The sequence below is a fragment of the Lontra canadensis genome, unplaced genomic scaffold (assembly GCF_010015895.1).
Source record: "Lontra canadensis isolate GAN:19392208 unplaced genomic scaffold, GSC_riverotter_1.0 scaffold42, whole genome shotgun sequence".
In the NCBI taxonomy this organism is placed as follows: Eukaryota; Metazoa; Chordata; class Mammalia; order Carnivora; family Mustelidae; genus Lontra; species Lontra canadensis.
In genome coordinates, this window is record NW_022631036.1 from 6,848,468 (window position 1) to 6,874,745 (window position 26,278).

The 26,278-nt window shown below is 34.8% G+C and overlaps 1 protein-coding gene across 2 annotated transcripts in view; it reads right to left on the minus strand.

The window, feature by feature from the left end:
• Positions 1-26,278, minus strand: part of FANCM (FA complementation group M) — a 63,364-nt gene that overhangs the window by 1,535 nt on the left and 35,551 nt on the right. For both annotated transcript variants that reach the window (XM_032871195.1, XM_032871196.1), the window contains exons 12-22: positions 26,090-26,247; positions 24,927-25,082; positions 20,592-22,494; positions 16,757-16,848; positions 16,562-16,630; positions 14,383-14,511; positions 13,482-13,638; positions 10,137-10,243; positions 8,809-9,375; positions 3,455-3,830; positions 1,455-1,746 (exon numbers count right to left, since the gene is read on the minus strand). In XM_032871195.1, the coding sequence (XP_032727086.1) occupies positions 1,455-1,746; positions 3,455-3,830; positions 8,809-9,375; positions 10,137-10,243; positions 13,482-13,638; positions 14,383-14,511; positions 16,562-16,630; positions 16,757-16,848; positions 20,592-22,494; positions 24,927-25,082; positions 26,090-26,247 (4,006 nt within the window). The remainder of the gene's footprint in view (positions 1-1,454; positions 1,747-3,454; positions 3,831-8,808; positions 9,376-10,136; positions 10,244-13,481; positions 13,639-14,382; positions 14,512-16,561; positions 16,631-16,756; positions 16,849-20,591; positions 22,495-24,926; positions 25,083-26,089; positions 26,248-26,278) is intronic.

Consider the following 26,278-nt stretch of genomic DNA (forward strand, 5'->3'; position numbering starts at 1 on the left):
GGGGAATGGGTGAGCCTGGTGGCAGGTATTAAGTTGGGAACGTATTGCATGCAGCACTGGGTGTTATATGTAAACAATGAACTGTGGAATACTACATCAAACACTAATGATGTCTATGGTGAGTGCTGTGAAGTGTGTAAACCTGGCGATTCACAGACCTGTACTCCAAGGGAAAAAAATATATGTTTATTTTAAAAAAAAAACACTAATGATGTATTGTATAGTAACTAACATAACACAATTAAAAAAAAGAGGACAAAAAAATGCAAGCTCATGGACAGGACTGGAAGAGATTATGCTGAGTGAAATAAGTCAAGCAGAGAGAGTCAATTATATGGTTTCACTTATTTGTGGAGCATAACAAATAGCATGGAGGACATGGGGAGATGGAGAGGAGAAGGGAGTTGAGGGAAATTGGAAGGGGAGGTGAACCATGAGAGACTATGGACTCTGAAAAACAACTATGGACTCTGAAGGGGCGAGGGGTGGGAGGTTGGGGGAGCCAGGTGGTGGGTATTAAGGAGGGCACGTATTGCATGGAGCACTGGGTGTGGTGCAAAAAGAATGAATACTGTTATGCTGAAAAGAAATAAAAAATAAATAAATATTTTTAAAAAGCTAAATAAATAAATAAATAAATAAAGTACATTGGGGAACTTAAAATACAAGTAGCCCTTGACAGTGGAGATGTATGTTGCTGGACAATATTGCTCTACCTTGACAATGAGCTCTCAATCTCTTTTCTAGAGAAGGATATTGATGGAAAGGTGAACTTGTGAGGACATAATAATGTAAAGTTAAGGAACTGCTTAGTTTTCACTTTAAGAAAAAGTAAGTTCATTTTTCTGTTCTTGGGATGAATCCAAAGTGAGCCTTACCACCTATGCATTTCATTGCAATACCTGTGTAATTTGTAGCTTAAAGTTGTAATTTATCTTTACTTTTGTTAAAAAATGTGATTGTATAATAAATGATCTACTGTGTATGTTCAAAAAAAAAAAATGCAAGCTCAAATATAAGAGCTGCCTCTCTAGCTCCCAGAAGGCTCTAAGTTCCCCAAAGGCAATTCTTCCCCCCATTAAGATCTTCAACTTCATGCAGTGGCTATAACATAGTGGCAAGCAAAAAGTCTTTTCTGAATGAGATAATCTCAACAGGTGCTATACATCTTTACTTTTTTTTAATTAAAATTTCTATGAAATACTTCTAAGAATCATTTAAAAGTAACCATCCAAAAATATTACAACATGGCGCCTGGGTGGCTAAGTCATTAAGTTTCTGCCTTTGGCTCAGGTCATGACTGGGATTGAGCCCCACCTCAGGCTCCAGGCTTGGCAGGAAGCCTGCTTCTCCCTCTCCCACTCCCCTGGCTTGTGTTCCCTCTCTTGGTGTCTCTCTGTGTCAAATAAATAAATAAAATCTTAAAAAAAATAAAAATATTAAAACAGATATACCTGTTAGTCATCTTTTTCACAGAAGAAAACCGGTGACACATATTTAATGCAGCTATGTAACTTATATTGGGAATACTTAGATAAAATTGAAGTGCCTCACATTTACTTCTGCTCACCACTGTTGGAACATGAATACCAACATTCTTTCTTTGTTCTAGTAAAGATAGTTCCTTTAGCAAATCTGCAGTTTCTTCTTGGCAGGAACTGAAAAGAATTCGAATTCCAGCACCAATTAAGGCACTCAGCAAGTTGTCGTAGCTCTTTGTTCTCCTAAACATCCTGGATGTGTCTCCTAAATATTTCATATTTAGGAAAATACATTAAATTACATTAAGCAAATTACATTAAGTAATTAATTCATTAATTATAATTAATTATAATTAGTAAATTACATTTAAGTAGAATCATTAATACTAAATATAATCAAAATTCCAAGATCCATACCCATTAAGCAAATTAGTGCCATCTTATGCTAATGAGAAAGCCTCAACTGAAGATTTAGTGATTCTCAAGTATCTGGGAGATAAAATAGGAAGAATTATCTTTAGGAGGGTCTTCAGTTGGAATCAAAAAGGTGAATCGGCAGGAGAGATCTCATATTCCTAGATAATTCATTCCTAAACACCAATACCGTATTATCTCTCAAATTCATAATGCTAGCACTGATGAATAGCTCGAGTACTGGCTTAATGGATATAAAATCTTACATATTTATCCCAAGAGTAACTCAAAACCCTGCATACCCATTTTAACATCATCCTTAATTCTTGCCTATTAACTTACTTCCCTACCTTTCCCATTCATTTCTTTTCATATTCTATCCTCCATCCTTTTGGGGGCACTTTTCATTACGGAAAAACAAAACAAAACTTTTTCCATAACTTTTTTCCTGCAACTTTTGCCACGTTACTTTCCTTTTATTCCAAATCTATTTCCTTTATAAAGGATATTTTGATAAAGAGGAAATTATAGAATTTTAGCACTAAGAGGACTGAAGAGATAGCTTAATCAAAAGTCACTTATCAGAAAAAGAAGGAAAAAAAGAGACAAACTTGGCTACTGAAAGAGTGACTTATCCAAGGCCACATAGTTTACCAGTGACAGCATGGGGATAAAAAGGTACAATGTTCAATTACCAACCCAGTGTTTTATATAAACTACATTATTTCCTTTTACTTTATACGGTGTGGCTGTATAACTCTTGAATTCTTCCATACTGGCCTTTTGCCTGCATGATTTCTCTTAGTCCTCATAATTACAAAATGAATAGAACAAGTATATTAACCCCTCAGAGGGAGTGATTTGTTAATGCAACGTCACATAGCTATTGTGACAACAGAATTCAGTGTGTCTTCTGATTCCATATTCCATGACCTTTTTTATCATTCTCAGGGCTCCCCCTTCAAGTAGGTACCACCCAAAGAAATTCCATAACTGAAGCTCCTATGCACCCATTTCAGCTCCCTAATAAGAACACCTGAGTATTCAACTGAACACTCTTTATACCTCAAATCTATTCTTCTCTGATAATCATAATTAATAAAAAGCACCACTACCTAGTGCCCAGGGAAAGAAATCAGTTGATTCAAGGGTAATTCTTGCCTCCTTCCACCAACTACTGCTAATCCTGCCTCCTAAATCCCCTAAATCCTCCTCCTTTTTCCCCACTACTGCCTTAAGGTCCTATCCTTTCTGAAGCCCCTGAAAAAAGGCATGACTGGTTTACTTGCCTTCAATTTCTCACCCTTTAACTCTCAAACTGCCTTTAAACACAATGACTAAAAAAATCCAGAAATAAACCTATTTATGAAGCAGCTAATAATAATAGCATAAAATAAATACAATAACTAATGAAAAACATTATGGCTTTATATAAACACATAAAGTAACATTTTTGAGTCAGGTATTTTAAGAGTTTCCAAATCCTGATAGCAGAGTGAATTAAATAATACTCTAGTTCCTTTACAGCCTTATAAACAAAAACATTTAAAAATACAAACCTGTTTTTTCTCTGTCCTTCTCCACTATCACACATATTCTTTCAAACATGCTCTGTAGGTACTGGATCTGGTCAATGAGTTTGTTCTTATTGATACTATTTAACATCTCAGATTGAGACCTCCTTTCCACCACCATGCGGTTGCTCACAATGTAATCACAGCCATTAAGAGGACAAACCTCTACTTGTAAGCCATGAATTGCTCTTAGGGAAGAAATTACTTCTGATCCAGAAGTGATTTCACAACTATCTACAAGAATACAAGTTCTTTGGCCTTCCTGTGGAAGTCTAAAAGAAGCATATGTGCCAGCCAAATGTGGTCTTGAATTGGAACAATTTGCCACGGAAGTTCTCAAATCCTCCAGAGTACTACCAACCTGAAAAGGTGGAAAATATTGGTAACTATCAGGTTAAATATTGTGCCATAAACTTCAAACACCTGAAACTGATTTTCCTTCCTGATATTATTTCCTCTTTTTAACTGTTTTTTTCTTCCTTCAACATGATCAAAGTGACTATGTAACATGAAGGACCAAGCTACCACTTCACACCTAGTAGGATGGCTAAAATGAAAAACAAAACAGTAAAGTAAGTGTTGTGAGAATGTTAAAAAACTGGAACCTACATTGCTGGTGGGAATGTAAAATAGTTTGGCCACTGTTAAAAGTTAAACACAGCAGGTACCTGGGTGGCTCAGTGGGTTGAGCCTCTGCCTTCAGCTCAGGTCATGATCCCAGGGTCCTGGGATCGAGCCCCGCATTGGGCTCTCTGCTCAGCATGGAGCCTGCCTCTCTGCCTACTTGTGATCTCTGTCTGTCAAAAAAATAAATAAAATCTTAAAAAAAAAAAAAAGTTAAACACAGAATTACTGTATGACCCAGTAATTCTACTCCTAGGTATATACCAAAAAGAAGTGAAAAGACTCAGATATTCGTTTGCCAATTAATTTTGGAAAATTCTCAGCCATTGCCTGTTCAAATAGATCTTCTAACCTATTCTCTCTTCTCCTTAATTCCAATTATGTGTATCTTAGACTGTTGGACACAGTCCCACAGCTCTTGGATGCTCCATGCTCGTTTGTTTTTGTTTTTTTCACCCTTTGTGTTTCATATTGGGTAATTTCTATTGACCAAGCTTTAAGTTTGTTCTTGTTCCATAATTGTGTTGCATTTACTTATGGGCTCATTAAAGATATTCTTCATCACTTTTACTATGCTTTCCATTTCTAGCATTTCCACTTTCTTGTGTTTTATATTTTCCATTTCTGGAATGATGGTCTCTTTCTCTTCATGCATGTTTATTTTACTTTTCTACTAGAACCTTTAATATATTAATCAAGATTATCTTAAAATACTTGTCTGGTATTTCCAACATCTGAGTCATACCTCAAAGTTCTTGGGAATGTTTTCTTCTTCTATATATCTTTTAACTTTTGGGCGAAAGCCAAACATCTTGTGTAAGGTAGTAGTAATTCTAGAAACAGCTATGCTTTTTGGCGGGGGGGGGGGGCTAGGCCTTTAGTGTGTGATGTTTAACCAATCTAGTCAAAAGTTGAGTTTAAGGTTTTGTTTTGTCTTTAAAAATCTTATTTATCTGTCAGAAAGAAAGCATGCACGCACAAGCAGGGAGTGGCAGGCAAAGGGGGCAGACTCCCTGCTGTGGAAGGGGCCTGATGTGGGACTCAGTCCCAAGGATCCTGTGATCATGACTTGAGCTGAAGCAGATGCTTAACTGACTGAACCACCCAGGCATACCAGTTTTCTTATTGCTATGATTAGCCTAGAGACTTTAAACTCCCATAGTGTTACTTTGTATTTAGGGTGGGGACAGGGCTCTGCCGATGATTTTTTGAAATGTTCTCTCAGCTTTAGATCTTCTCTGTGAGCCTGCACCTCAGTGATGTTCTCTCTATATACCCTTGTCCCTGTCAGCAGTTGATTGCTTTTGTTACTTAGTGCTTGCTAGCCTGCTTGGAGAGAATGTTAGGCACATGAGGTGGCATGGCGGCAGCAGGGCAAGTGGTGGTGGGGGGTGGAGGGAAATTCTACTTTCCTGCTTCAGCCTGAGCTGGACTTTTGTCCCTCAGTCTCAGAAATAGGATCTGCTCAGTGATCCTGCCCTCCCTCCTCCCAGTGGTTGAAGATCTCTAATTCTCTAGGCCCAAGATGTTTTCATGCTCCTGTCTCATAGAATGTTTTTTATTTTTGCCTTCTTCCATCTCCAAAGGGTCTTTCACCTAGGCTCTGAGGTATAGCTATAAGGTCTGCTGCTCATCCCCAGCAGCTTTTTGTTCTATAGGAGAAATAGGGGAGAAAGGAACCAGATGGGGTTTGCTGCCTTTTCCACAGTAACTGCTAGTCACCTTCCCAAAGGCCTGGCATTAGCAAAGGAGGCTTTCTCTGATTCTCAGTCTTTCCTGTGAACACCTGATTGAGTCTATGGAGACTAGCCCAGGAGGGGTTATGAATTCCTCTCTGTGTGTAATTACCAGTGGTTCTAAATTCTCATGCTAGTTCATTGCCTTTTGCAATTTATTAAAGTTTTAGCTTAGTCTTCTTACCAAAATATACAGTACCCAGTAACTGTCCCAAATCAACTAGTCTCTCATTGGAAGCACTTGTCTTTCCTTAGAAATGAGGCTCATCTACAACCTCAGCTCTACAAATAGTTTCAAGTAAAACCATGATTCTGTGGATTATCTGGCTTTTTGTTGCTGCTATGACTAGGATGGGAACAATGTTCTTTCCAGTTTTCTACATCCTAAACTAAAGATGGAAGTCCTAATCACTCAAAAATAATCTTCAAGGGACACCTGGGTTAAGCCGCTGCCTTCGGCTCAGGTCATGATCTCAGGGTCCTGGGATCGAGTCCCGTATCGGGCTCTCTGCTCATCAGGAAGCCTGCTTCCCTCTATCTCTGCCTGCCTCTCTGCCTACTTGTCATCTCTCTCTGTCAAATAAACAAAATCTTTAAAAAATAATAATAATCTTCAAAATAATTCAGTATTCAATTTCAAAAAACAAAAAATAAATGTAAAAAAAAACTGCATTAAAGAACCAAAAGAGAATATTTAGAATACTTAGTTATTTTGAAGTAGAAACTGTTTTCTAAACATAACACTGAAGTTCAGAAACTGTAAAGAAAAAAATTGAGACTGTATAAAAAAGTTACCTCTTCCCAAGGCAAAATTCACCATCAACAAAAATGTACCTCATGTTCTCACCCCTCCTACTTCAAGTGAGAAGAATCATACTACGTTGAAATGGAGTATAAGTAACAGAAGAAAATTTAAAACACCTTTCTATAAAAATCTATTCATCCTTTTTCAGTCCTCAAAGTATTACTAGATGTATCCATTTTTTAGAGCATGCCAATTTAGAAATATAGTTAGTGCTTCTGATTTCCAAAGGACTGTGCATATACAGATCTTTCTCAAGTATGATAGGATTACCTCTCAATAAACCCATCATAAGTTGAAAAGATTGTTAAGTAGCAAATGCATTTAATGCACCTAACCTACTGAACATCATAGCTTACCTTATACCTTAAAATTGCTCAGCATACATACATTGGCCTATAGCTGGGCAAAACCCATCTGATTTAAAGCCTATTTTACAATAAAAGTGTTGAATATCTCTTGTAATTTATTGAATACTGTACTAAAAGTGTAAAACAGGATGGCTGTATGGGTATAGAGAGTTACAAGTGTATTAGTGATTCACACTCACAATTGTGTAGCTGACTGGAAGCTGCAGCTGCCACCATGACCTCAGAGTATCAAACTACAGGTTGCTGGCCCAGGACAAGATAAAAAATTCAAAATCTTAAGTATGGTTTCTACATAATGCATATGGTTTTCACACCATCATAATGTCAAAAAATTAAGTTGAACCATCTTAAACCCAGGGCCTTATTATGTACCTTGACCCTTGGGATTATTATCTTTATACTATAGCTAAAGATACTGAGGCTCAGAGAAATTAATTAGCCTCAAGTTCTATTATAAGACTTAATCTAGTCACCTTTATTCTAATTATGCCTTGAAGAAATAACTTTATGCAAAAAAGCCTGGGAACAGTTTAAAACTGGAAACATCCAGATGCCTGGGTGGCTCTGTTGGTTAAGCCTCTTACTCTTGATTTCAAGTCAGGTCATGATCTTGGGGTTGTAGGATTGAGCCCTGTGTTGGACTCCACTGGGCATGGAGCCCAAGATTGTCCCTTTCCCTCTTCCTCTGCAACTCTTCTCTCTCTCTAAAATAAATAAATAAACCTCTAAAAACAAAGAGTTGGAAACATCAAATTAAGAGCTACAGTGTTGATACTAGAGCATGTTGCTAAGGCCGAATGGCCTAAAACACCTGGAATAAAGTATTTAGAGAAATAGAAGTTTAGGTCTAGGTCTCTCTCCAAGATAACAATCAAGGAAAGGACTCAGTCATGTACAGTTAAGGGATTCCTATTACCAAAACCTTTAACCCCTATTTTAACAAAAATACTATAAACTTAAAAACTAAAAGTGGCTAAGGGATTATTTCAGCAATAATAAAAGACAGGGAGAAGTTGGAAACTGGACTATCTGGCCATTATAAAAAGAGAAAATTTTAAAGGAAGGAAATCAGGTAGTGGTTCCTAAACTTCTCTCCCCAGTAAAGTTACATATCTGAAGCAGGGAAAAGAAAGTTAATCTGTGTGGAACTAGTTCTGAGCATGTAATTTCTGCTAATTTTATTTTGCAAGAAGCCCATTTCCTACATCCTTTCTGTAAGACTAGCAAGCTTCTTTACAGAGTTTTATTAAGAAAACTATTATCATACTTAAAAAAATTAAATGTAAACATCCCTATATGAATTATCAATAAATTTAGTGTGCTATTTTCTTGTTTGAAGAATTTCACCACTGAGGCACCTGGGTGGCTCAGTGGGTTAAGCATCTGTCTTTGGCTCAGGTCATGATCCCAGGGTCCTGGGATTGAGTTCCTCACAGGCTCCCTACTTATCAGGGAGTCTGCTTCTCCCTCTCCCTCTGCCTGCCGCTCTGCCTACTTATGCTCTCTCTCTCTCTCTCTCAAAAATAAATAAAATCTTAAAAAAAAAAGAATTCACCACTTGCTAAATTTTTACTTATTTAACACAAAACACAAAAGAAAGCAAAACAACAGGGGAACCTGGCTAGCACAGTCGGAAGAGCATGGGACTCTAGATGTTGGGTTTGTGAATTCAAGCCCCATGTTAGGTATAAAGATTACTTCAAAAAAAAATTAAAAAAAAAGAATAGACTTTAAAAAAAAAAGCAAAACAGCAAAAAATCTCTTTTGGTAAACATATGAAGGTTTTTTCTCTAATTTGATCCATACCTTCAAATGAATTGGAAATTTTCTACAGTCTTTCTGTGAATCAACAGAAGAGAATGACGGTGAGGTAGGTTCAATTTTATTACAGCTCCGAGGTTTGAAGTCCAAAACATCAGAAACTGCATCCTTTAAATGAAGTGGTGTCTGTTGTCTCTGCTGTGGTGACTGATTAACAACTGGGGCACAACTTTCCTTGGACTGCAATGAAGACCCAAAACGCACTATATTCAAACAATGGTCCTGCTGTTTGCTCTTATTAACAGTGCTTGGGTTAACCACAATACTGGATTCTCTGTTATCATTTACAGTGTTCTCCTCCTCACTTGAATCATCTGGTAAAATAATTCTGGATAATTTCTTTTTTGAACGTGCACAATTCTGTCTCATCTCCATTTGTTTTAGCTTTACTGCACGTCGGGTTTTATATTTTTTACTCCCACTTGCAAAGCAATCTTCAGTTACTATGTTGAAATCAACACACACTTCTTCTTCACTTGATTGGCTTTTGTAAGACTCATCTTCATCAACACAAAAACTATCTTCTAAGTAGGTTTCGTCTTGCTCAGGAATCTATAGTAAAAATACCAAATAGCACATTATAAATTCCTTTCATAAAATCATAAAATCAGTATGTATTTAACGTATTCTTTTAAGTACATGAGATCTTTATGAGTATTTCACTTTATCAATTCAGTCACTTGCACTCAACAAATATATCCTGACTATATTCTTTATGGAAGAAAATGGGAAGACTGAGATTAAAAAAAAGAATGATTTACCCTCTAGAAATTTACACTCCATCGTAGGTAGCCAGAAAAATAAACAGTAATTTATAAACAATGTGGATAAGTGCTACATAACAAACACAATGGAAATATGAATGACGGGATTACCAGGCTGAATATTGGCAATTTGTAAACAAAGAAGACTAGTTTGAAAATTTGTCCATAAATGAAAAATAATCTATAATTTTTAGAATATAACACCTTTGTAAAAAAATAATTTTCAAGAGAAATTCAAGAGAACATGTAAGACTTAAAAATTGTTAACAGTTATGATGAACTTCTATTCACTTCTTTTAAACATTCTTCTAATTGGAAAACAATAGTGAATTCTAATTGGCTCAAATTGAAGATAGAATAATTTGACCAAATTAGGAAAAAAAGGCATTCTGAGAATACATTTAGTCCACCTTCCTTCCTGAATCAGGGCAGAAATTATCTCAAATAGCTCTAACAGTCCAGTTTTAGAAACAATGGAGGCTTAATTAACAGGAATATATTTCAACATTATCATCAGGAAACTCTCCGCTATATTTCTATAGTTCATACCTGTGAGAAAATATTTATGTTGTTATGTTTCTTACGGACCATTTTATACTGATTGCTCATCAATGGACTGCACAAAGATTTCATGTAAATAGCTCTCATTTCAGAATCTGTGTAAAGATAAGAAGTTTAAGCAACAAAATTATTTACTTATTTATTTTTCAAAGATTTTGATTTATTTATTTGTCAGAGAGACAGAAAGAAAGAGCACAAGCATGGGGAACAGTCAACAGAGGGAGAAGCAGGCTCCCCACTGAGCAGGGATCCCAATGTGGAACTCAATCCCCAGGACCCTTGGATCATGACTTGAGCTGAAGGCAGATGTTTAACCAACAGAGCCACCCAGACGTCCCTCAAATAGCAAAATTAATTAAATGAAAACTAGTGAAATATTTAGTTTTGACCTATTCTAAATTTACATAATTCAAGCCCTGTGGAATTATTTTACACAAAAAATATTTAATATGTACTGAAACAAGTCTAAAAACAATTATTAAAAAAGTTAGTTTTGCCTTTGAAATCAGGCTATGTGGTTGGATGATTGTGACAATTTATTTAAGCTCTCTGCCTTAGCTATCTTTCTCCTCTGAAAATGAGTTTTAAGATGCCTTTTCATGAAAAATAAATGTATATGAAGAACTTCAGGACCATATTTGATATATAGAAAATACTGAATGAAACACAAGAAATTCAGGCAAGAAAGAAAGCATATGCTTAAAAACATCAAAAGGCATAGCTAATAATAAGTATGTTTCATAATTTTCAGTCAAGCAAAAACTGGGAAACACATTGTTTTTATTAATGTCTGCCTTCTTTTTAAGGTTATAATCAGAAAGCAATTTTACTTTTGTCTCCCATTTTCCCTTACATTTTTTGAAGTGATTAATTAACAGGTTCTTTTCAGAGATAAAATTGCTAATTTAATAGGGCTCAGAAGCAGATGTATAATTTTTTCTTTGAATTACATTTCCTTTATCTCCATTCCATAGCATAGCTATCAACTACTAGATACCCTCCTGATTACCTATTCACTTCTTACTCATGCTTAATTCCTATAAACTTAGTGAGACTCTTACTTCTAGTTTCTTAGTTAGAAGAACCCAGAACCAGGAGCTTTCAGAGAATTCTGTTTGTTTGCTTCATAGATTTTTTTTTTTTTTTTGGTCTAATGTACATCAGTAAAATTCATCTTCCTTTATGGTACAGTTCTGTCTTGACAAATGTATAGTTATAAGAAACAATAAACTATTTGCTGTCCCTATAGTTTTACCTTTTCCCAAATGTCATATAAATGAAAAAACAAAGAAACTCTAAAATCCTACATTATTTCAAATGCACTATGTCTGAAATGGAGTTTCAGGAGTGCCTGGCTGGCTCGCAGAAGAGCACACCACTCTTGATCTTAGGGTCATGAATTTGAGCCCCACACTGGGTGTAAATATTAGTAAAAAAATAAAAACTTTTTTAAAAATTGTAAAAATAAAATGGAGTTGCTGATCACCGTACCCTCCATCCTAAGGGCTCTACCTGCAGCCTGCCCAACATCAGACAACAACGACTATGTCCTTCCTGTTGCTCAAACCCACTGACTCCTCTTTTTTCCTCTAATCCATCAGAAAATCCTGTCAGCTGCACATATCCCAAATCCAATCTTTCACACCCTCACACTGCTACCACCTTGCTTAACACCACTAGCATTCCCTAAGTAACTGCAATAACCTTCTAAATGGTCTCTTCCACCTTTGCTCCCCTATAGGTCATTCTCGACACCAAAGCTAGAGCAATACTATTGCAGCAAGTCGGACCAGGAGATGCCTACTCATTAATTCTTTGATATCACTTCCTACCACTCCGCTTCTCCATCATTCCAGTCACAGTGCTGTTCCTGGAATATGCTGGGCACACTCCTGTCGCAGTACCTGTCTACTGGTTGTTGTCTTTGCATCAACATTCCGCACCAGATTATACTGTAAACCTCCAAAAGCCACTCTGGGGGTGCCTGGGTGGTTCAGTGGGTTAAGCCTCTGTCTTTGGCTCAGGTCATGATCCCAGGGTCCTGGGATCAAGCCCCGCATTGGGCTCTCTGCTCAGCAGGGAGCCTGCTTCCCCCTCTCTCTCTGCCTGCCTCTCTACCGACTTGTGATCTCTCTCTCTGTCAAATAAATAAAGTCTTAAAAAAAAAAGCCACTCTGTTAATGAACATCAAGAGCATAATACTAGGAACCCTTATTCAGAAATCATATCAGGGGGTGCCTGGGTGGCTCAGTGTGTTAAAGCCTCTGCCTTCGGCTCAGGTCATGATCCCAGGGTTCTGGGATCGAGCCCCACATTGAGCTCTCTGCTCAGCAGGGAGCCTGCTTCCTCCTCTCTCTCTGCCTGCCTCTCTGCCTACTTGTGATCTCTACCTGTCAAATAAATAAATAAAATCTTTAAAAAAAAAAAAAAGAAATCATATCAGTATCAAGGACATAGTACTGAGAACTTAGTCTCTAAGACCTTTTTTCTTTAAAGTACCACTTGGGAAAATTCGTTGTCTTAAATCATGACAGAGAGTACAAGATAAATAAATGGCAAGATCTGTGAAAGATTAGAACCCTGAGAACCCCACCAAAATCTTTCCTTTTTCTATTATAGCCAATATGAATCATCTGCAATTAATGTATTATATATAAGATCTGCTCAGGCATTGAGACATCATTTTCCAAAAGTAGATCTCTCTTACTTGGCAAATTTAATAAATTTAGGTTTGTGTGTCACCTGCTGTTAACAATCAGCATTGCTCAAGTCCTCATCTCCTTCTAGTCTTTGATCAAATGTCACCGTCTCAATAAGACCTGCCCCTAATTACCTTATTTAAAATTACTGCTTGTCTATTAATAATACTCCCAACCCCTGTCACTCCAAATGCTCATCTCATTTTTTTATTTTTCTGTAAATTGCTCATCTTATAACATACTAAATAATTTTGTTATTATGTGTATTCTTTGTCTCTTTCCATTCACATGTTAGCTTCATAAGGGCAGAGGTTTTTGTCCCCTTTGTTTACTGATACAGCTTTCTCAGAACCTTACCAGCACACAGTAGTCACTAAATACTTGTTAAATGAACATCTGACACTGCGCCAGCCAGATCATTCTGGTGAGAAATGATCAAATTAGCAGAAGACTATAAATAACCAAGTCTAAAAAAATAGCAAATAGTATAGAATTTGAATGAAAGTGACCAAATATTTCACACATACCAAATTTACTTCCTTTTAAAGTTCTTTAAAAACGGACTAAAATATTTAAATATAACCACATTAAAATCACTGAAAATTAACAGAAAAAGTATCATTATATCATTTACCATTTATAGCCTGTGAAAGTTGAGTTTCATCATTTAAGAAGTCATGTAATGAGGAGTCTTGTTCATTTTCTGACTCATCATTTTCATCTGATGAAACATACTCTGCCTCTTGTTCGGAGAGCTCTGCTTCGTAATCTAAAAACTTCTTAGCTGCAAGCTGTGACAAATTAGAAAACATGGAGATACCCTCAAGGAAATCATTTATTTTCTTAAATAATTGGAAATAGTTCTATAAAATGGATTTTCTGGCAATGTTTTTAAGACAAAAAAGAAAAAGAAAACTGCAAAAAGAAATGACAAACTAGGACACCTATTTAAAATTTCTGGTAATTCTATTATAAGCAAAATATAGCACAAGTCAGCACGTCAGTTTGCTGAATGTTTCTTAATAAGCATAAAGTCTCCCAGGTCTTCTGGTTAATTAATTTTGCCAGGAAAACTACTGCACCACAAAAAAGATATTCAGAAAAAAAAAGGTGGTAGAGAATTATTTCTAAGGATTTGAGTATTGCATAGAGATTAAAAAAAATGAAGTAATAACTGTGAAAGCAAATATTCTAAAACTCAAGATTTCTGTCTCTGTATTTTTTTAATTTGAGTCTTAAATTTTCAATACACTGAAGTTTCATTTAGTCATTTAAAATAACAGAATACTAAAAGATAGTTTTAAAACAAGAAAGAAACAAAACTATCACAGCTTGAGATTTTAATTCCAGTAAAACAGGGTCAAAATAGTTTTAATTTTCTACTTTTTTCTATGAAGAAATTATAGTAAGAAATCTATTCCTACATAAAATCTTCTATACATAAATTATATATATAAATATATAACATAATATCAAGTATAAATATAGAAACAAATATATATATATATATATATATGAAAGTGAAAAAAGTTTACCTTAAGGTAACTCTGTTTCTTTCGGACTTTGATGCCCCTTTTTGCAGTCCTGTTATGTCCCCTGAAGTCTTCTAATTGTGGATGTTGTTTGTGAAAATTCTCACTTTCATCACTAGATGATAATTCTAACTATAATAATTCAATAAAATTCTTGCATAAGAAAATACAATCAAATTTCATTTTCTGTAGTTCTCATGGGTTATTAGTTTTATTTTCAATTTTTTTTTCTTTTTATCCTTTTAAGATTTTATTTATTTGACAGAGATTACAAGTAGGCAGAGAGGCAAGCAGAGAGAGAGGAAGGGAAACAGGCTCCCCACTGAGCAGAGAGCCTGATGTAGGGCTCGATCCCAAGACCCTGGAATCATGACCTGAGCAGAAGGCAGAGGCTTTAACCCACTGAGCCACCCAGGTGCCCCAATTTTTTCTTTTTAAATAGCTGACCTAACATTTGACCTTTTTTTGTTAGAAAAACAAAATATTCTCACAACTCAGAGCCATGTTAAAAATACATAATCTTTAAGAATGTAAAAGTCACTGGTGCCTGGGTGGCTCAGTCAGTTAAGCATCTGCCTTCGGCTCAGGTCATGATCTCAGGATCCTGGGATCAAGCCCCAGGTCAGGCTTGCTTCTTCCTTTCCCTCTGCCCAATCCCCCACCCCCACTCATGTGCACACTCTCTCTTGCCCTCTCACTCTCTCAAATTAATAAATAAAATCTTAAAATTTAAAAGTTAGGTCATACTAAGCACTAAAACACTAAATTAGGTAATATAGTAATACTAGTACAGTATTCATCCAATTTAGTATTACATTAAATTTATTTGATGAAAACTTCTAGTTTTAGTTTAACTATCTCCTCTAGAAGATCCTAAAGGTCTTTACAAAAATTAATTAAGCCTATAAATATAGCTATCAAAGCAGTCAAAACATATAGAAGTCCTTTCAAACCAAGAAACCAATAAAACCATAATAAATTTTAACAATGAAGCCTATCACTTTATCTCTTACAAATAATATAAAATCAAACAAAAGAATAAAAGAAGTTCACCAAAATAATTTCAATTACCAGGAATAATTTCACTTTAAAACAGACTGATCATCAGCATTATCGGTATTTTAATTCATTTACCATGAGTCAATCAGACCTTCTAGTTAAGGTAGCAAGTTAAAGCAATTTTTCTAGTGAAGTACTATAGGAGTATACAAAGAGAATATGAGTTGATTACATGTTTTATTAATTTTGCAGTTTATCTTAGAGTACAGTAGAGAATTTAAAAAAAACAACAACAGGATTTCCTAATCTCAACGTTTTCTACACTTATCAGCTTACAGCTGACAACAAATGAACATCATTAGCCTACTCAAACTTCAGATTCAAATAGTCACCAATGCCTGCCAGATACTGTCATTTCATTCACTATTCTACAAAATCCTCAAACTCAAACATATTCAACACTGAATTTATCCCCTTTTTATCGTCTCCGAATTTGTGACACATGTCCAAACAGCCCTAGCCAAGAAACAGAGACTCATCCTGAACTCCTTCCTCTCCTTTTTCAGGAAGCGAATGAAAGAATAAGGTCTTCAAAAACACCCTCATTTTTTCCCAACTTTACTTCCTGCACTCTTTGTCTTTACCATCTAATAATAAAGATGCTGTTTCCCCATTTTGTGTCATTCTTTAAGCTGCTTGCTCTGTTGGCAATGCTTTTCCTTGCCTCACTGCCAAATATGCTTTAAGAATTAGCTAAGGTATTTATTATCTTCAAGAAACTTTCCAGAACTCCCAAGGACTAGGATAAGGGCTTATCATTTTTTATCACTTAACTTATTAAAAATTATATTGAAATCATCTGTTTACTTATCTCTTTCCTATTAGATTTTAGGTGACTTAAGACAGTACCAGGATATAATATTTATAGTAGTGTCCCCCAGCATCTTACACAGTAGACATAGAGTAGATAGATATTTAGGGAACTGAAGCATACTGAATAAAATTGCTTTTAAAGACGTATAAATTTGAAATAGAAATTCCAATCTAATAAGATTTACTATATATTTTTGTGTTAACCATATACCTATTAGATCAACCATATCTACACCTATACATGTATTTTTCTTGTAGTAATTACTCCAAAAGAACTTTAATTACTCTACGTTATCTATTACCTACTTACTCTGTTTGGAGGAACCCTGCGCTTTTTTACAGCATGTAGTGGGGAATCAACTTCATTGTTTTTCTGATCCTAGATAAAGTAGATAATTAGATAAAAGGTTAAAAAAAGAAAGACTTAAGGGAGAAAAAAGCCTTTACATGATCACATTATTGTGATTATTACATCACTCACCTCAGGAGATTCTAAATGACTCACCTCAGGGGATTCTAAAACATTTCCTTTTGTTCTTTTACTTTTTCTTCGGAAAATTTCATCATCTTCACTTTCATTGCTTGTTAATTGTTCACCTATAATTTATTAAAAAAATGAATCTGGTCAATAGATTTATCTAATCACAACTATTTTATCAATGGGTACATTATTTAAAAAGAGTTTTTAGAAGCTTGGCCAAAAAATCAGCATGAGAGAGAAAAATAAAACAGTGCCAGTGAGGAAATTGAGGAGTGAGGAAATTTTGCTAATAACCACATTTTTGACTCAGATTCAATTCGACAAATTAATAACCAAAATGAGGCTGCGAGTGCAAAGTCTAATTTTATTAGTCAAAGGACCCAGAATTCATCTCTCGCTCTCTGTTCTTTGTGTCTTATTTTCATTCTAAAGGAGTTAAAGCATGAAAACCTAGGCTACAAAACAATATTTGAAGAGATTCTTATTTATATATTTATGCACATATGTCTACATACATGTGTTTGTACACAAGCATGAAATAAAAATTGGTAAGATATTCACCAAAATGTTGTAACTAGATCACATTCAGGAGGGTGGAAAGAATGCTAAAAACAACATCTGATGTGTAAAATCAAATATTTCAAATTTTCAGGTAGTTAAAGCTCGATTTCTGCACTTTCATGAAATTCAGATTCAGACACCGTTCCATGTTTCTAGGAAACCTTCTGTAAGAGCCCTGTGGTTGTTTCAAGATATGTTAATTAATTCTTTTATACACCTGCCTTCAGAAGCTGGATCATAATCCCTCTCCTATTAAGTAAGGGCCAGACTTAGTCACTTGCTTCTAACAAAATAATATAATGGAAATGAAGGGGGAATTACTTCAGAGTCTAGGTCATTAGTGTTGCTGAGGTCTCATCCTTTTTCTCTGCCTTGCATCACTCACTTTGGAGGAAGCCAAATGCTGTATTGTAAAGATATAAGAAGCAACCCTATAGTGAGTCCTAAAGAAAGGACTATTAAACATGAACAGTTGGACTTATTAGTTTTGGAAATTCCCAGCTTCTCTAGTTGGCAAACAACACTGAATTAAGAAATCTTCCAAGCAAAGATCTAATCTAGAGGACTACCAGGAAACTACTGTCCAGGTGAAGCTGAAGGTGAAACTGTAACTGCTTTAAGACCAAAGATCAAAGATGGTGCCTCAAAGTACTATGCAGTCAGATAAAAGGCCCTCTGAATAGTCTAAGGATGTCTTTCACAGATGCTTTTTTTTTTTTTTTTTAAAGATTTTATTTATTTATTTGACAGAGAGAGTGACAGCAAGGGAAGAAACACAAGCAGGGGGAGTGAGAGAGGGAGAAGCAGGCCTCCTGCCGAGCTGGGAGCCCAATGTGGGGTTTGATCCCAGGAAAACAGGATCACGACCTGAACCGAAGGCAGACGCCCAACGACTGGGCCAGCCAGGCGCCCCACAGATCCTCTTAAACAGGACTTCCAAGAAGATTAAGGAACTATCTGCAGACATTTTAGCAGAAGCAAAAAAGTGGAGAAGGAGTTGCCTCCAAAGGATTTATAAGCATTACTAGTATCTAATGCAATGAACCCCAATAAGATTCACAAGAGAGCCACAAAGATATACGAGAATTATATGGGAAGAAACACAGCCAGCTACAACAACAGAAAGGGGCAAAGACAATAGAAAATGAAAAGAGATCTTTAAAAATCCCCATAAAATAAAAATCCCCAAATTTTTACTAAATGGAAATGGCTGAGGAAATTCTGCTATGGGTTATGAAAAAGGGTCAAGCATCCAAAGGATGAAGTCAAGACCCATGGAGAGTTATTTCCAGGTCTTGAGTCCTCATCAAGGAACTTCCCATCTCAGCTCTACTGCATTTTACAATTGCTATGGACAGAGATTCCTGTGTGCCTCCTCTGCTCATCACCACCCCACTTTTGAACAAGCCATCCTGGAAGCAAATTTTCCATGCCCAAATCTTCAGATGACTGTTGCAACCCCAGGTGAAATCTTGCCTATAACCTGATGAGAAATCCTCAATCACAACTATCCAGTTAAGCAACTATCCAATTCCTAACTACAAATAAATGTTATTTTAAGCCACTAAATTTGGGGGAGTAGTTTTTTACAGAGCAATAAATAACTAATACAAATTAACACAATCAACTTCTCCTCATACTTTTTGCCAAAAAAAAACCAAAAACCAAACAAACAAAAAATCTACCCAGACAAATAAACTTAAATAAATCCTTTTTACAGATGGGCACTGTATAATCAACCAGTTTTATTTTTCATTACCTTCTAAGGAAGTTAAGAGTTAAATGCAAGGCTCAGATATAGTAACCTACTCATTCCAGGAGGTTTTTCCTTTCAACTGCTTTAGTGGCGCTATAATGAACTGCTATTATAATATACATATAACATGGTAAATGATCTTAAATCCTCTATTTTAATTAGGGGAAGTAAAAAATACTAACTATGAGTAAGTCATGGGAATAAAAACTACAGTTTTGGGAATACAGTCGATGCTATAGTAAACAGAGTTGTATGGTGACAGATGTAGCTACACTTGTGAGCATATACAGAGATGTGGTGTCATTATGTTCTATATCTGAAATTAATGTAACATTGTATATCAACTACCCTCAAAAATACTAAATATTCCTTAATAAATCATTATACATTTATTAATTACATTGCCCATAGTTAGTAGTTAAGTATAATGCTAGAAGGTTTAATGCAAATCTGACACAAAGATAGAAAAATGATCTCGACCACTAACAGACTTAATGTAAGGATGTTCAAGCAAATACTGGAGGCTCACAGGTAACATAAACTTAGTAAAAATATATATGTCAGACTACATCCAAATTTTAAAAATTAAACATATTTCCAGAACTTACTTTCAAGAAGCTTTTATCTTAAATAAAATATTCATAAATCATGCCTTTGATCCCAAAGAGAACAGCATCATGAAGATTTACAGAGCAAAATCATTTTATCCTACAACTACTCTTTTTCCTCAACTACAAGGAATAAAGTTCATAAATGGTCTGCTCTAATAATCTATACACAAACTAGAGTTGAGTCTATCACAGTACTTGAAAAATACTTTAGTCCTTTTAACACCAAACATTTAGCATTATATTTTCTAGTTTTTCTGTAACACAGTTTCTGTAACTGTGTAGAATTAGATCACAGAAATCCAGAGATTCCTTTGGAACTTCTGTGGTCTTGCCTCAATCCTTCATATAGTCTTGTTTCTCAACAGTTTTTTTTTTCCCCCCAACTGTTTTTCTACGTAAATCTTCTACACTATACTATTTCTTCTAAGTCTTATACCTCCCATTTCCCTCTTTGTTTGCATTTTATAACATCCAAATTCTCTATTTTCAACATATTCAAATTGTAAATATTCCTGAAGAGCCAAAATTAAAATCTACGTTAAAAAAAATCTTCATTTCTAATCTAATCCAGTTCAAAATTCTGTCATCTTCTGAACCTCCTTAACATCCACTACCTTTTTACTTGGTAGTTATTTTCATAGCTTACTGGTATCTTTTCAAATGTATATGTCATACAATTGTCTGGGTTTTACAGTCAAGAGCCAAGGCCAAATCTGTATTTCATTATCTAGCATAATTCTTTTCCCATGGCATGAATGCCATAAACATAGGTAGATAAATCTTTTATCAGTAAGCACCAACTTAAGAAATACATAAATTATCTAATTCAATACATCAAATACCGAGAAATTACATTTTGAAAAATTACAGAAACTTATCTAGAGTAATTATTCCAGAAAGATTTATGTGTTTTATTAAGATCGAATCTTACCTTCAGCAGGATGACAGGATTGACAAAGACTGATTTTTTCCCTTTTAGCCTTTTCTACAGAAAGTCGTGAATCAACAAAAGTTGAATTAAATGTTTCTTTGAAACTCTGTAGATCTACTTTTCCCTTATGAGAATCTGGTGTCCAAGGCATTTCCTTCCTCTTAGAAAATGAGTTCAAGGTGTTTGATTCAGAAAGTGGTGTACTCATAAATTTTTCTCCTACTGGCAAAGAAAATTGACAATAACCAGGAGATAGAAATTCTTTATTTTTTGCTGCACTCCGTGAAAAATGTGCAAAACTTGGATTCCACTTATCTTCACTTGATGGGATAGTAATAGTTCTACCCATAGAACTAGCAACAGGATCTTGTGGTATTATTGCTTGATTTGAAACATAATTTGCTTCATTGGTCTCCTTAATATCTAAACACCTTCCAGAAAGCTCATCTAAAAATTTATTCTTATTTGTATCTGATGCATGTCCTAATACTTCATCATCAGAATCTGAACTACAAAATCCTAAATCAAAAGTAACAGAAAATAAATCCTTAGAGCAGTCAAAAACATATTCATCATGCTTCAGTTTTTCCCCATGGACACCGTTCAAATCTTCATGAGATTTCCAACTATTATTTTCACAGATAATTTGATCCTGGGGTTCAGAATTATCATCTAACAATAGTTCATCAGAAATTAAGAAGTGAGAGACCAGTGTCACTTCACTTAAAGCAGTTTTGTCTGACACACATGAAGATTTATATTTATTGTTTGAGGGAAAAAGACACACATCATTAAACTCTGTATTAACATCTTTGAATAGGGGTAAACTCTCATCCTGATCAGTGAGCAACATTGGGAGGCCATTGTTATCTATATCACAATTTTTTTCTTCAACTGAATACTTCGGAGGGCCTATGTTTATTTGAATATGATTCCTGGATACTAAATTTTCATTTTTATTATCTTTATGTACTTTATCAACATAGTCATAGAAACTTGGCTCATCAGAATTCTTATCATTAGCTGCAGTATAAAAGTAGCTTTTTTCAGAAGAATGATTAATGAATTTCAGTGAATTCAATTCTAAATCCTGTTGAGAATTTGTAGGTAAATATGAGATCAAACAAGTAGATTTATCATTTTGTAAATATTCAGTGTAAGGTAGGAAAGGCAAATGATCAAGTTTACAACCCTTAGCAATTTCATATTCCAAATTTGAGAGTCCACTGAGAGGTGGAGGAGAATGAGATAAAAATCTCTCTACATTTTCTAGTACCTCTTTTGTTAATGAATGGCAACTATGCAATTGGTCATCTGTTTTAGCTATACAAAGCTCTTTCTCAAATGGAAGAAATATGCTAGATGAAACATATTTCTCATCAGTGAAACTGTTATAACCAGAATCTAAAAAATTTGCAGCGAATGAACTAGATTTATTTGTAAATTGACATTCCATTAATCCATGTGACTGACTAACATCTTCATTGACAGCACATATGGCAACCGCAACTTCATCTTTATCTGATGCCCTTTTATCATTTAGGTCTACCTGAAAAATATTTTCAACAGTAGTACTTCCATCAGTATCTAAAGAATCCATAACATCATTATTTTCTTTAATAGGTTGATCTTTTTCAAATTCTTTAGAGGCTTTTTTCTTTAGAGAAGCAATTTTAGCAGGTTTGATATGAATTTGCTTAAAAATTTCAGCACATTCTTCATCAGATTCTGTCACTGAGTATGAACTTCTATGATTTCTATTCCTTGAAAATGAAGATTTCTTATTACTAGTAACGGGGCCATTGGCAGGAGGATTATAATCATTCCTGGGAGCACTAAATATTGAGCTAATATCTTCCATTTGTAAGTAAGGTTTAATTTCCAATTCATAGCTGCATTCTCCCTAGAAAGAAGGAAAATAAAAAAGTCACAGGAAATAAGAGATGAGCTTTACTTTATGTTATTTTCTAAACAATATTACTCAAATGATTACCCAAAATCAAATGATTTTCTTTTATAACAAAATTTATTCTTTTTTAAAATATTTTATTTATTTATTTTAGACAGAGAGAGAGCAAGCACGAGCATGTGTGAGAGGGGGAGGAGCAGAGGGAGAGAGAATCCCAAGCAGACTCTGTGCTGAGCAGTGAGCCTGTGAGGGGGCCCTATCTCACAACCCTGAGATCATGACCTGAGCCAAAACCAAAAGTGGGATGCTTAACCATCTGAGCCACCCAGGTACCCCTAACTTAAAAATTATTCTAATAAATCAAGATTATAAATGGCACTACTGTGTAATTATTATAAATTATCTTTAATTAGTTAATGTTTTTGTATCCTTAGAACTTAATACATGAAAGACTCATGATAACTATTTGCAGAAAGAACAAATTCAATAAATACATAAAATAAGATCATATGGGTGCCGGGGTGGCTTAGTCAGTGGAGCAACCAACTCCTGGTTTCGACCAAGGTCATGATCTCAGGGTCCTGAGACGAAGCCTTGAATTGGGCTCTGAGCTCAGCAGGGAGTCTGTTTCTCCTCTCCCCCTTCCTGTCACTCACACTCACTCTCTCAAATAAATAAATCTACAAAAATAAGTATTATAAGCACTAAGCTCTTCACTTCTAATATTTAATTGAACAATTATTCTAATTTCATAAAAATAGATATCAAGTAATTAATATATATAAATGAAAATTATAAATACAAGTGTTACATTTGCTGTCTTGATAAAGGTAAACTAAGAACAACTTTTAGACATCTGAAATAAGTGCACCTGTAAATCCATTAGGCTGAAATATACTATTAACAAATTTCCCAACCAAGAACTCTTAAAGTTCTTTTTTTTTTTTTTTTTTTTTTAAGATTTATTTATTTATTTGAGAAAGAGAGAAAGACTAGAGGTGGGGGCCGAGGCAGAGGGAGAGTCTTAAGCAAAATGTGCTGATGGCGAAGCCTGGCATGGAGTGGATCTCACAATTCTGAGATCATGACCTAAGTTGAAACCAAGAGTTAGGCACTTAACCAAGTGCACCACCCAGGCACCACAGGAACTCTTACAGTAAATTTCTAAAGTGTACTTATCACTAATTCTAAAACTACAGTCCCCTCAATTCCTGTCCTACCCTCCCCTCTTCCCCTTGATTGGCTACTTTAGTCAGGATTCCTCTACTATTTAGGGACTTAAGCAGTTAATTCTCTACTTTTTAATAATAAATGCAGTAAGTATTAATTTGAGAAAGTTGTCTCCCTACTAGTGTATATGCTCCCCACAGACAGAGTATTTCATCTGGCTTCTTCACTGATGTGCCAGAGGGCCTGGAATAGAAGAGGACATATAGAAGGCACTAAATAAATATGTGTTAATTTGATAGCATAAGTTTTGCTGGGATCCACAACTAGTTACTCCATTTATATGTATTCATGAATAATAGCTAATAATAAAAATAGCAGCTACAGTCTATTGAGTATGCCTGTTACTGTTCTACGTGGTCTACACAAAAAAAGTCAATTAATCCTCGCAACAACCCTATGAAGAAAGTATTATCATTATTCCCATTTTACAGAGAAACTGAGGCCCAAAGAGGTTAAGTAACTTACAGATGCATGATTAGTAAGAGGTAGACCTGGGATTCTAACCCAGGCATTTTGGATTTCATACTCATAGTAGGTTCATTATTCTCATTCTCTCAAGGAAGAATAATCAAGTAGCTTCTCAAGGAATCAATAATTCTCTAAACTACCACCAGGATACAAGAGACATACCAAATCCCCTATGTGATGGAGAATATCTCAATAAATCCAATTTAACAAGAGTGCTAAATCAGCTTTACTAAAAGTTTATATTGTCATTAGGTATATTAAAATTTTACTCTGGTTTATCTATAATGACAGATGATATCTTTTAATTAAGTATACTTCTTCACCTAAGGCAAAAAAACTGGTTCCCTATTGAGATCACAAGAAACTTCACAAAAAACAAAATATTCTAACTATAATTATTTATATTAAATACTTGTTTCTTAAATTATGATTTCAAATTAAGAAGCATAGGGGCACCTGGATGGCTCAGTCAGTTAAGCAACCAGCTCTCGATTTCTGCTCAGGTTGTGATCTAATGGTTGTGGGATCAAGCCCCAAACCGGGCTTTGTGTTCCATGGGAAGTCTCCTTAAGATTCTCTCTCTCCCCCCTCATTTTGCTCCTCCCCTCAACTCACCCACATGCTCTCTTTCTGTCTCAAATAAATAAATAAATCATAAAAAAAATAAAAAATATCAAGTATTCTTTTCACCATCATACCGGCAAGAGAAAGTTATAATAAAACCCTACCTCTTCATGTCTCATTGCTTCTATCATTTGCATAATGCTTATAAAATGGTGGCATCGATCTGAGTGGTCAACTTGATACGTAGGAAAAGGACGATCCTGCCACACTCTCCATTCAGAAAGAGAGAGTTGATAAATTCCAATGTTTGGTTCCTGGATCTTCATTAATGATTTTAAAAATAATAAAAATGATAAATACACCTATTCAGATTTCATAAACTGATTAAATAAACAACATACAGATAATAAGCCTAATATAAAAAGTCTGAATTCATTTGGGTATTTTCAGTAAAATCTCAGGAGATTAAAAAAAATAATTTCATAAAGTACAAAAATGCCCTTTTAAATATATTTTGAAATTAACTATTATTTGCGTTAGTACTTAGTTATATTCCTGCTTATACAGTTCCATGTTAAGAGCAAATATTTAAGAAAATGTGTGGTTTCAAAAGTACTATTGTGCTAGATTTATATTCTATAATCTAATAAAGACACATTCACAACCTCGCAGTGATAATGATCTTAATTTTTTCATGCTGCCATTCTTCACTTTCCCTGGTGGTAAATGAATATAAATTCTGAATAGCCATATTTCAAATCTTATAAATCTGCTAAAAGGACTCTTTCCCTAAGGTGGTTTTTCCAGCTCTCTAGGCATATATGTAACCTTTGATCAATTCTCTTGACTTTAAGTTCACCAATAATTTGTTCATAGTAAGAGAAATAAAAACATTCAGTTTAAAGTTCTACACAATTTTTAAAAAAAGTTTGTACAAAGATGTTTATGATGGCACAATTTCATGTTAGTAACACTGAAAAGAATTTGAAAACATAACAAAAAAATAGTCAAGCAAACCATGGTATATTGCAGAATAACGTAACAATCATGTAAAGTATGCCTATATGGAAATGCTCATATAGTAAAAAGTAATGGGAAAAAGTCAGATATTATGTAAATGTATTACACTCATGTAAAAATACATATACACAATAAAGAATATAAGAAAATTTATAGTTCTACAAACTTAGACTCTAATATTCTTTTTAAACTGTTTAACATTCTTCATTTTTTAAGCCACTTGACATTCTGATCATGAACACTCTCTCTACTCACAAAGCTACTGCATAATCACTATAAAGAGTATCTGAAAACATGTTCAACTTACTGGTATGTTTTCCTCATTTTCTAAAGACGAAAACCAAACTTGAGGCAATGTTATTTCCTTAATTTCATCACTTTCTCTTAACCTATAACGTCTGTTCCATAATTTAAATTCTTCTGCTGATAAGAACCAATCATTTTTTGAATTACTCTGCTTCATTCCTATAAGTTGAAAAAGTAATTGAAAAGAAGT